This window comes from Sphaeramia orbicularis, chromosome 8 (assembly GCF_902148855.1).
Source record: "Sphaeramia orbicularis chromosome 8, fSphaOr1.1, whole genome shotgun sequence".
In the NCBI taxonomy this organism is placed as follows: Eukaryota; Metazoa; Chordata; class Actinopteri; order Kurtiformes; family Apogonidae; genus Sphaeramia; species Sphaeramia orbicularis.
Genome location: NC_043964.1, coordinates 50906206 through 50918773, shown reverse-complemented (window position 1 = coordinate 50918773; position 12568 = coordinate 50906206). Strand labels below are relative to the sequence as shown.

At 37.4% G+C, this 12568-nt stretch overlaps 1 protein-coding gene across 2 annotated transcripts in view; it reads right to left on the bottom strand.

Moving 5' to 3' along the window:
* Positions 1 to 12568, bottom strand: part of LOC115423925 (junction plakoglobin-like) — a 285940-nt gene that overhangs the window by 15407 nt on the left and 257965 nt on the right. For both annotated transcript variants that reach the window (XM_030140961.1, XM_030140962.1), the window contains one exon: positions 11879 to 11921. In XM_030140961.1, the coding sequence (XP_029996821.1) occupies positions 11879 to 11921 (43 nt within the window). The remainder of the gene's footprint in view (positions 1 to 11878; positions 11922 to 12568) is intronic.

The window sequence follows — 12568 nt, the reverse complement described above, 5'->3', positions numbered from 1 at the left end:
CAGGTGAATGAAATGGCTTCGACTAGAAGATCTTGCAAAAATAAGCCTGATGTATTCTGCTACATCTGCGGTGAATACACTATTGTACCTAACAGGAATCAAGTCACAAGTTTCATAAAGTGTGCTTACCAATCTTATTTTGGTATTAATTCTTATATTTTGTGAGAAGATCAAATTTTTCAAAATCAAATTAGCAAAAAAACCTGACCTGATTGAGAAAAACAGATGTCATTTTTTGGATTTAACAGTGCAAAATGGTCCTAATTCAGTTGAAAAAACCTAGACAACTTGCAAAAAACATTTTTTTCTAACCCAGTGTAATGCCTGCCCACCTCATTTCTATACTTTTATTTACGTTTGTATGATCCGGTTTCAAAACGTCATATCTCCGCTTGTATTTGTTCTATCAACATCAAATAAAAAGTAGGAGAGTGTTTCACCTCCACACTTTTGAATGCAATTGTCCTCAGTGGTCTATGTGTGTGACTTCCGATGCTACGATGTGTTGAATATGTCATGTGATTCAGTCACAGGGCTGTGATCGTGGACCCCTAAGGGTTAACGTCACACCCACCCTACTTCAACTTCACTGGCTCCCAGTCAAGCAAAGAATCCAGTTCCTCCTGTATACCTTCAAAGACATTCACAGTCCTGCTTTTCCATATTTGTCTGACCTCTTTCACATCACCACTCCAGCCCGTTCCCTCAGACCCTCCTCCATCCACCTCTTCCCACCTCAGCACCACAGGGAGCAGAGCCTTCAATTATCATTCATTCATTCACATATCTATTAAACAGAACCAAGAGTAAAAACAGAAAATTTTGCATTTACATTCCGTGAAATGGGACACCCTGGGAAGCTGAGGAGCTTTTGAGAGGGGCCCAGGCACAACACGGCAAAAATCGAAATCTTACCAAGTGTATTTTTCTGATTTCTAGTCCAAATATCTCATCACACTTAAAATAAGACAAAATCATCTAAAGAGTAAATTTTCAGTGAGATATAAGAACTTATTTTTAGACAATAGATCTGGAAAATCTTATTTTGAGAAATCTTACCAAGATCATTTTCACTTTTTCCATTAGTAGATTTTTTTTTTTGCTTAATTCAAGATTTTATTATTATTATTTTTTTGCTTAATTCAAGATTTTTTTTTCCTTAATTCAAGATTTTATTTTATTTTATTTATTTATTTATTGCTTGAATTAAGCAAAAAAAACAAACAAAAAAAAATCTTGAAATAAGCACAAAAAAAAAAAAAAAAAAAAAAAAATCTGCCAATGAAACAATTTTTTGTGGTGGGGTTATCATTTGGCTTTGGGGGGCTGGGTTCTACTGCGCATACAATATTTATGACCAGAGTCTGTATGCAACTCAAAAGTCATTCAGGAGTCATGTAACACATTGCAATTCTGAGACAGTAATGTTGTAAGGTAAGGAATTACTTTTAATTAACAGTAACAAGTAATCTGTAATGGATTACAGTTTGGAAGTAGCCATTATCCAGTGTAAGTGATATGGAGTTCCCTGATGGACAAACCCCATATTTCATCCTACTATATAATGCAAATTTCGGTCCCGTCCTGTGTCCGTCCCATCGATGTCTGTCCGTCCGATCGATGTTGCAACACGGGACACAGGAGGGCGTTTGGGTGCAATGCCGCTGTTGCACCACAGGAGGGCGTTTTAGCCATGGGTACAATGCCGCTAGTAAAATAAAAACTGGGAATCAGTTATATGTCAGGTCTTCAAGTTTAAATGAATATATTCACCATTAGGATCCATTTTCTAACACTTTGGGGTTCTTCAGTCACTTTCAGTCCCTGTCATTTGCAGATAGTTATAAATATGACAGGAGGGCAGTGCTTACACAATAAAAGCTCTGCTAAGCCACGAATATAGGCCATCCTGCCAGAGGCCTTTTAGAAGTGGTACATTTCCAGAAAAGCACATTGTAGTATTTTTCACACCGCAGACATCAGTAGATCAAAGAAGGTTTTATGCTAATTATAACCATTGTCACTTAGAGGCCTGGAACATTCTGGAGCAGCGGCAAATAAAGGCTCCTGTCCATTACTTCACATCATCATTAACAGCAGCAGTTACTACAGTTCTGAAATGTTCATTAGTTTCTTTCTTTTGGTCTATTTTTAGTTATTGAGTTTTTTGAGTGTCTGAATCTGGACTTTGATTTCAGTTTCAGTGTCTAAAGCATAACAGAGACAACCACAAAGACACGGACACCATTGGACTGTGACGGCTGCACGACTACAGCTGCACCTTCAATTAACCTTCATTACAGTCTCTGACAGCTCAGTCAGAGAACGCATGTCATGTTTGTGTAAACTGCTCCAGTACCTCCAGAAAAAAACTCAAGAAAAAAACCTACACATGCAGATTCAGGCTTTAACAACCTCCTGAGCACGAGCACACACACACACACACACACACTTGGGATGAGGATTTTACTAAAGCAGTAATTAAAGATGGTGAGATGGAGGGATTTGCAGAAAGTATGTACACAGAGGAAATAAAAGAAAACGAACAGTGATTTTTTTTTTTTTTTTTTTTGAAGGGTGAGAAAAAAACGCCAGAGAAGGGACAAAGGTCTTCTGTGTTTGGCCACATTCTTTTTTTTGTCTGTTCAAAATTTGTCCATCTTATTCTACCATATCCACATCTTTTTTTCAGTCCCTTTCCCCTCTCAAAGATGAATGTTGTCGATTTAACTCAAAGCTGCGTATGATGTTTGTCACCAATTTTTCATCAAATCTGTAAAACCTGAGTCATCGTCAAGTATCGTGAGGGAAGAGATTCAGGTGAGTAATCACGGATAGACTTATGGATTCATGACACTTAGGCTATGACTCGGGTTTTACAGATTTGATGAAACATTGGTGACCAAACTCATACGCAGCTTTAAATACTGATTATTACACAGACTAATTAACCAAAAATAGGACCAATAGCCCTGTAGCTTACCGGCCAAATGAAAAGCTTTGGGAAATGTATCCAGATGCCATTTATCATCACTCAGTTATGTGTATTTATTCTGTTACAGAAATAGCCCATGTTTTGGTCATATTCCAATCAGTTCTGTAAAAAACTCAAATTCCAACTTGATATCATTGATACTGATTTATTGGATCAATCCACTTCCTATCTCTTATAATGGGAAAATTTGTCAAAGTCACACCAAATCCAGATTTAGATCCGGATCGAAATAATTTCAATACCTTGTGTTGACATCATCATAAAGAAGCTGTATACCAAGTTTGAAGTCAATCAGAACTGGAGTTTAGGAGAAAAAGACGATTTAAATTTTTTCCCCATAAGAGCCCATGTTAAATTTTCCGTAAGTTCCCGGATCCAGAAGAAGATCCTGATCAGCATGTGGCCATTATGTTTTGGTCATCTCCCCATCAGGGCTGGACTGTAGAAATTTACACTGGATATCATCTATATTTACTGAGTTATTGCATCGATCCACTTTCTATTTCTTATAATGGGAAAATTTGTCAAAGTCGCACCAAATCCAGAATCAGATCCGGATCCAAATAATTTACCACAAGCGGGTAAGCTAAAAAGTCAACCTTTAAACTCAAACACACCTTGTCCTAAATTATATGAACATGAATTTGATAGACATAACAGTTTGCTTTACAAGAGACTTTTTTCCAGGTTGCTATTTTAAAAAACATGAACATTTTGTTAAGAGTATTGTTTTGTAAATCTGTTTAGTGACTTGTGACGTACAATGATACAATTATAAATGAAGACAGTGTTTAAAAAAAAACGAAATTAGAAAATTTGCATTTGAATCAAAACTTAAGTTTAAATATTTCACTAGCCATAAAATATGACATTCAGTCTATTTTTCTTTTCTGAAGCATTCATCCTTGTACTATAATGGGCATTTTACAACTACATTCACTGTAGTTGCAGCGTCAGACTGGATCAATAGAAATGCAATCATTCACCCCAAGGAAGTCACTAACATTAACAAGTGTGAACACAGATTTTAGTAAAAAAAAAAAAAAAAGATGGTTTACAGTACATTTTACTACATACCATTCATTTTTGTTTTAGATTTTAAGTTTGGTAGTTTTATACCATTTTAGTTTTTATACCACACCATAGCAGATACTTAAAATGAACCAATAATTTCTGCTGCAAGCATGGATGTAATATAACGGAATTCTGGACCCCAAAATGACACCCATTCTTTTCAAAGGTAAAGTACTGACTGGACCATAAGCTGAAAGAGTTTCTGTCTATGATTTACTGTGTGGAGCTTTAGGGCAACACAGACAAAAACACCCTACATCCATTATGCACGTTAAAAAAGTGCAATAAGGACAGTTAACGAGGGGGGATATCGAGAACACAGAAATGCATTATATTTAAAGACAAACAAATTGAAGTTTACTCCCTGATGAATATTTGGGAAGCACATTAAGATGGGATAGAGTTTAATATTAATGTCTGAGGTAATATGTGGTGGAATACTGCTGTATATTTTATTACCTCCACCAGGGAGTTTATGTTTTTGCCAGGGTTGTTTGTTTGCTGGTTAGTTAGCAAGATAACTCAAAAAGCTATGGATGGATTTTCATGAAATTTTCAGGAAATGCTGATACTGGCACAAGGAACAAATGATTAAATTTTGGTGGTGATCGGGGTGGGGGGGCAGATCTGCCTTGGCAGAGGTCTGCGCTCTCCGAGTGCTTTTCTAGTATTTCATATGTTTTATATAAACTAATAGTATTTGTGGGTTGTATAAAAAAGCATAATTGAGAAAGTTATCTATATTATAAAAGCCAAATTCTGTGTGAGTGTGTGCGTGTGTGTCTCAGGATTCATACAAAGTCCATACAGAGCTGACTGCTGCAGTTTGTCATACTTATGTATTTTTGGTCAAGGAACAGACTAGTGAAAACGGCAAGTTGATGGGACCAATATTTTGGGAGATATTAGTAATTTTGAATACAACAGCCTAACAATCACATTGCTATGGCCAGAACGGTTTGGCGGTGACTGCTGGACAAATGTGGTACAGCACGCACGAATACACAACAACATAAAAACTACCACATCTGGAACCTATGGATCAGCATGGGTCAGTGCACTAGTATATAGTGTAAATTATAAAGAAAGTTGTCTGTAATTATAAATCATAACTGTTGCTTCAGCCGCCATTTCAAACATATTACATAAATGATGACTGTTTTTATTGTTCTGCATGTTTGAAATGAAGAATTAATTCAGTCATTCAGGTTTGTGTGTGTATATATATATATATATATATATATGTGTGTGTGTGTGTGTGTACTTTTAGCAGATGACAGTAAATGACATGAATACTCGTAGGGTTTCCCTGCTTGTTGCTATTGTTGTTCACTTTGTCTGAGACTTTTCACACCATGTTATTTTGTCGCCGTGGTGACAACTCAATTCTCCCACCGGGACTTCTCTTAAAATGAGTCTGTATTGTTTGTTTGAGCCGACTCAACAATGTGAAATCTTGAGGGCTGTGAGGAGGCATATTTTTGATGGAGGACACCGTGGGGATCTAAAATAGGCAGATCGATACTCATTTTCAAACTGAAAATGAATGGAGGGTGATGGAAGAATGTAGTGCACCGCCACCAGGGCTCAACTTGTTCCCAGTCGAGTGTAATATGACAGACGTGCACTGGGAGGAGTTGTGGGGGCTGTTCAGAAAAACATTTATCCTACATTACATAAAGACCACTGCATTTTAATGTGTTTTGATTTCCAGCATCACTGCAAGATTAATAGAGAAAATAAGAGAACAAATGAACAAATCGTATTTTTATTCTTTTTTTTTTCTGTGTATTGTTAATTTCCAGGGAGGTATTTTTTAAGCCTTTTTTGGCTTCTATCCTCTCCTGCACAATGGTGTTACTTGCATGATTTTTTTTTTTTTCTTGTTGTTTATGATGTGCAAATAAATAAATACTAAATACTAAACATATGCTATTAGTCAAATACTGTCTGTCTGAACACACATTGGTTACACAACTAATTCCACTATTAGTTCAATTAAACTGAAGAACGAGTGAGTTAATCCATTAAGACCCAGTGGTACTTTTGTGGAAGTTCCCAAATGTATTTTTCTTGCTATTTTAATCTTTTTAATCTTTTTTTCCCTCAGTTTATCACCATTTATTCTAATATTACCCTCTGTATTTTGCTGTTTTTCAGTGAAAATCAGGTTTTTCCTATATTTAATTCACTGATCATGTAGATGACCCTAAAATACTCAAATTACAGTAAGGGTTATTAGGCAAAAAACTGAGGAGACTGAAGAAAAAGTCACTTTTTCAGCAAAATATATCATTAACTGATCATAAACCTAGTGTGTCCATCCACTGTCACTGAGCCAACTCCATGGGTTTTATGGCTGACTCAATGTTGTAGAAGATGATTGTGTTTCCATGGTAACTACAGAACCTCTGAATGTCCAAATGGGTCATATCTGATGACCATGAAAAGATGACAAACTGCATTTTACATCAATTTTTTACATGTATTATAGGATTACTGGACCAACAGGTATTAAACAGCTCAAATCAGTAGATGGTGTTGGTCGTCTGCAGCTGTTGGTGTTGGTATGGTTTAATATAGTCACAAGCTGAAACTCCAGGGTTCTAGTCCACTCAGACTGTTGAATGCTAAATCCTTAGACTTATTACTTTAGCAGATTTTAAGTAAGAACAAGTTTGACTATATTTGGGCCAAAGTTCTGAACTTTGCAGCTGGTGGTAGTCTGGTGGTACTGACCAATTTCAAAATAATTTTGAACATTGGCATGAAACGTGTCTTGCCAGTTTTGTAGTGACTCGACAAATGTGTTTTTGCTCATCTAAATTGTCTTGCCACACTCACTGGATGCTTTTCCATTAATGTATTTAATGTTTTGGTTTTGCAGTAGAAAATCATTAACTGAAATACAAAAAAGGCAGACCATCTTTGTGGTAGTGATGGCATCATCACATTAGCATTACTTTCTGTGTTTATTCTTTTGTGAAGGGGTGTTTAAAAAAGAAAAAAAAAGTACAGTATATATTTTCCTCTGCATCATCCTACCAGGACACATGTAGGACATGCCCATCAGCTGACAGTGATCAGCTGTACGTCAATCAGCAGATGGTCAATGTGTTAAAGGAGTGATAAATGAGGAAGACCACGTGGGACCTGAGATTTGTACAATATGAAGTGTGGTTAAACTTCATATTTGGTTGTGTTGGAAAGACCGTTTCACCGGACATGGGGGTAATACACCTTGGATGTGGCTATTACCAGTGGGATCAGGTTATTTTTCTTTGTTCATGGATGACGGCTTGTTTTGTTGGAAGTTTCAGTTTGTAGCTCAACTGCCGATAGGCCATGAGATTTAATTTCAATTCAATTTTATTTGTAGAGCCCAGTATAATGATAAGGTCGCCTCACAGGGCTTTACAGAATTTGTTGAATATGAAAATAAGCAACAGTCAAATAATTAGTTAGGTAAACAGTCGCTAAAGCAAACGGACCCTCCTTCTCAGCACAGAAAAATCCAAAAAACCCAGTGGAAAAAGAGAAACCTCAGGGAGAACCACAGTGAAGAAGAGTTCCACTCCCATGGACGGACAGACTATAAATGTGACCAGGACTGACAGACATATATTTGCTGATGTATGTGAGATACTGTGAAGGTACTGTATTCGGTATCGTCTTCATCGTCTTTGTGGTCATCTTCGTTAGCAATTTTTTCATACATCTTCTCCGACATAACTACTGGTTGGATTAATCTAATTTTTTTCTGTATATTCTTTGGGTACAATGTGTACAAATCTGCTCACAGTTTTGAGGTATTTAGATTTTTTAATTCTGGCAAATGTTTTGAAATATTAAAATTTTGCCTTTACTTATAATGGTTTGTATATTAATGGGTTATAACATGTAAAAAGTTACAGATATCAATATAGTTCCTATTGATCACTGGTAGAAGTACTACATGGACTTTGATTAAATGAGTTGAGTTCTCCTCCAGTGAAAGTACCACCCACTTCTATTGGGAGATTGATCTCCTGCATCCAGCCCACAGGACTCTAACACAGAGACAGAACCTGATGACCTAACAAACCACTGCCATATTCTCAAAAAATAGAAGTTGCTAAGCTTGGAAAGCTCTAGTGATCTATGTTTTCTCAAGTTAATTTTCAAATGTACAAACAACTTAGCACCTGAACCACTCAGTCGATTTGTTGAGAGACAAAACAGCAACAGAGTCACCAGAAGCTCCTCAAACCTAAAATGAAAAATCCCATTCTGCAGGACAACTTTTGGACAGTCATCCTTTTCCTGTAAGAGTATTAAACTGTGGAACTCACTGCCATCAGAAATAAAACCCATCGCAGAGTTTAAGATGTTCACCACCAGAACCAAAACCTGGTTAAAGACAAAACACAACTGTTCTCATCTGTAAATATTGTGTATATTGTGTAGAAGAGTGAGTGAGTGAATGAATACCTCATATCATATAAATGCAACAGTGGATTATTGAATTGTATGGTATAATTGTTTTAAATTATGTATATATTATATTGTACTGCAGTGTTGTGGACAAGCCCAACTGGGGACTGGAGTTGAGAGTTAGCACTAGCTATAAACTCTGTATGTATCACATCAGCTGCAACTATGTTGGGGTTCATTGTCCCTGTCAAATAAATAAATAAATGAATAAAATAAATAAAATAGGAAGTCATACATGAAGTTTAATTGAATTAGTTGAGTTCTCCTCCAGTGAAAGCACCGCCCACTTCTATTGGGAGATTGATCTCCTGCATCCAGACCACAGGACTCTAACAGAGACAAAACCGGACAGCCTCACAAATTCAACTGGGGATTGAGTCTTGATAGAACATGCCGCTGAGATACAGGGACACTGGTCCTGTTTTTCTTTTGGTAAAGGAGCGGGCCCAGTGGATTGCCTTTTTTGTGTGGATTTGTGTTTTCACTTCTTATTGTACTTTTGTATTGATGCATCCTCAGGAGACTTCTTTTGGACTACGGGGACTGTCAGACTATGCTGCATCACTATAAAATTCATGTAGTACATCTACCATAACTGATAAATGTTGAACAGGCTTAAAATATTACAGCCATTTGATGCTCTTTTTCCTTCTACTACTGAATTTGCTACCATTTTGAATTATGTGAATTCATAGTTGCAAGGCAAAATTAGGGATGCACCGATAGGGCTGCTCGATTATAGAAAAAAAAAAAAAAATCACGATTATTTTAGCAATAATTGAAATCACGATTATTAAAAACGATTATTTGTTAACCTTAAAGTTGTTTATTTTTTTCTTGCAAAACAATGTAAAATATACTCTTTAAACATAAATAAAGCTTTTAACCACTAAAACAAAGTATTTTCACTTTTGTACGAAACAAAAAAATCTTTGAAATCAAATAAGTGTACTGTAAATTCAAGTATGTTTCCTTTTGTAAACAAATAGTGCACTGTAATTAAACTGCTATAGACTTGCCATAGAACTGTAGCAATAAAAAAAAAAAAAAACCTCACGTAAAGTGCAAATTATAAATTCAAGTATGTTCAATGTAGTATGAAACATAGTAAATTCAGTGGCGTGCTGTGAGGTTTCAGTTCAGGCCTTCTGTATACATCATACATATGAGACATACATATGGTTCTAACATGTATTTCTTTATATTTCTTCTTTATAGTTCTTCAGCATTGGAGGACACGCATTGATGTTTTTGTATCGGAGCACTTTTATGAGTATTACGACACACACTCAGTATCGGACCGATACCTGATACTGGTATCGGTATCAGTGTATCCCTAGACAAAATACAATCCTCTATATTTGACACCATCAACTTGTCAAAGATTTTAAAACGCAAATCACAACTACTGTCACACAAACTGCAATATCACTTCAATTCCACATTCAAAAAGCTGACTCTCAATTCACCAACTGTCATCTGAAGTTCAAAATACTGCATCACAACCCTCTAAAACTGGAGGTGAAGGCATCGTCAGTGCATACAGATACATTCACAGCTGTCCACATGTGTTTGGACCTCTGAAGATGGATGTTCATGCCAGGTCTGGACAGAGCCAGGCTTATACAGACCCCTCACTGACAACACACCCTTTGAACCCTTTGGTCACTTCTGTCCAATGCTATTACAATTCAAATACAGGTACAGTTGTGCTCAGAAGTTTACATACCCTGACAGAATGCGCATGGGACGGTCTTGGATGACACAAAGCACAAGGCCAAGTCCATCTGTCATTGGCTACAGCAGAAAAAAAGTGAAGGTTCTGGAGTGTCCATCTCAGTCTCCTGAACTCAATATCATTGAGTCACTTTGGGGAGGTCTCAAACATGCAGTTCATGCAAGAAAATCCAAAATCTTAAAGGAACTGAAGGTGTTTTGCCAAGAGGAATGGGCAGCTTTACCATCTGAGAAAATAAAGTGTCTCATCCACATCAACCACAAAAGACTTAGAGCTGTCACTGATGTTAAAGGGGCCAATACAGAGGATTAACTCTTTAAGTGCCGGACAGGTAAGGGGCTAATAAGCCTTAAAAGTGCCACAGAATTTGGCCGTTTTTCAGTATTTCGTGTCGTTTTTATAATATTTGAAGAATCCTGCAGGAAACCGCTCGGTAACATCCGACCGATTGCTGATTAGATCCAAAACGCACCGGACGCAGCCGATTCATTATTGATCGTAATTTGCATAATTTATAATAATAATAATAATAATAATAATAATAATAATAATGATAATCTTTATTTATATAGCACTTTTCATACATTAAAAACTGTAGCACAAAGTGCTTTACATATCAGTTTAAAAATCAGTACCGCCCCCCACCCACACCCACCCACTCACCCGCACACACACACACACACACACATATACATGCAAACCCACAAGCTCACACATACTTAAGAAGACTGACTGAGCACGGGTAGACCAGAACAAAAATGTACAAGTAAAAGTAAAACATCAATTTAGGAGGCGCTGTCTCAGGGAGCCATCCGCACCAGGAGGCAGCCGCTGACCCCGGCGACCAGGCACCAGCAACACAGCCCCGCATCCCAACTAGTGGGAGAGGGCCAACTGGGACCCCCACCCACCAGAAAGGAGCAGACCCCAGTGAGAGAAGGCGCTACAGCCCCCGGAGTCCACAGCCGCCCCCCGGCATGGAGGGCTCCCTCTGATGAAACACCGGAGAATAAGAAACATTAAAAAGATATAAAAATATTATTCGGTCGCGTGACCTCAAATTCCCGTCTGCTTGGTCTCAAAAGGGGGACATAGAAAGAACGTCATCGAAATGTGAGAAAGAAATGGGGGTGGATGGTTTGTTTGTACACAAATGTGGCGTGTTCTCCAAAGCCGATCTGATCAGCCCTTTACAGGTTGTTTTCGTAAAGCCGATTTAATCGGCCCATGGCACTGAAAGTGTTAAGAACTAGGGTAAGGACACTTTAGATCAGGTCATTTGTTTAGTTTCTGTTGTCAGTTGGATTTAAGAAGAGCAAATACATTTATTTGGTAATAAATGGCTTCACCAAACCACTAGCCAAAAATGAAAGAAAAGTTTTTGCATTATCATTCATGTTCTCTGAAAAATGGCCACAGAATCACAAATTCTGCTAAGGTATGTAAACTTAAGAGCACGACTGTGTTCCACAATGTATGTGTTCTGTTTATAATTATATTTTTTGGCTGTGTAAGTTAACGTGGAACAGAGATTCATTGTGATGTTGAAATTTGTGTTTAAGCGTCTTTTGTTCTAAATTTATGGATAAACTTCTCACCGTCAGCCAAGTATGTAGGTTCAAGAGGAACTGCAGCATGGGCCTGAGGAGAAACAGACAAAAGAGTGAAAATCTGTGATATTTCACCAATGGTGGAATTATATTTGTTTAAAGCAGACATGTCAATACGGTACAGAGAACAGGGAACACGTGGAGAAACGAACAAAACCAACATGACAAAAAACACCTTCAACAGAAGACCGCAAAATAATGACGTCACTGAATCTTTGTGTATCATTTATATAAACATTATCATTTAGTAATGTATTACAGAAGGGAATTCAGTTAAGATGTTTTTTTCTTTCCTTTTTTTTTTTTTTTTTTTTACTAATATACAGTGGTACCTTGACTTACGAGTACTTCAACTTACGAGTTTTCTGAATTAGCCAGTGCTTGGTCGATTTTTTGCTTTGAGTTGGGAGCAAAAATCCAAGTTATGAGTGAGGTTCGGATACGCTGCCACTATTTGGCACAACATCCGCCCACCATCCAGCATCTCACTCGATCACTTCACGTGGTTACTTCATAGTGGAAGCGGCTCTGTCGTGTTGTGATCCTGGTTTGCGCTTTTTGTGCAGTTTTTTGGCCAAATTTATTTATTCTATCCATGTGTCTGACCTCTTTTCACCTCTTCCAGACACAAAGCGTTTCAGCACCTCCCCTCTGGACAGCGACAGCAGGAGATAATAC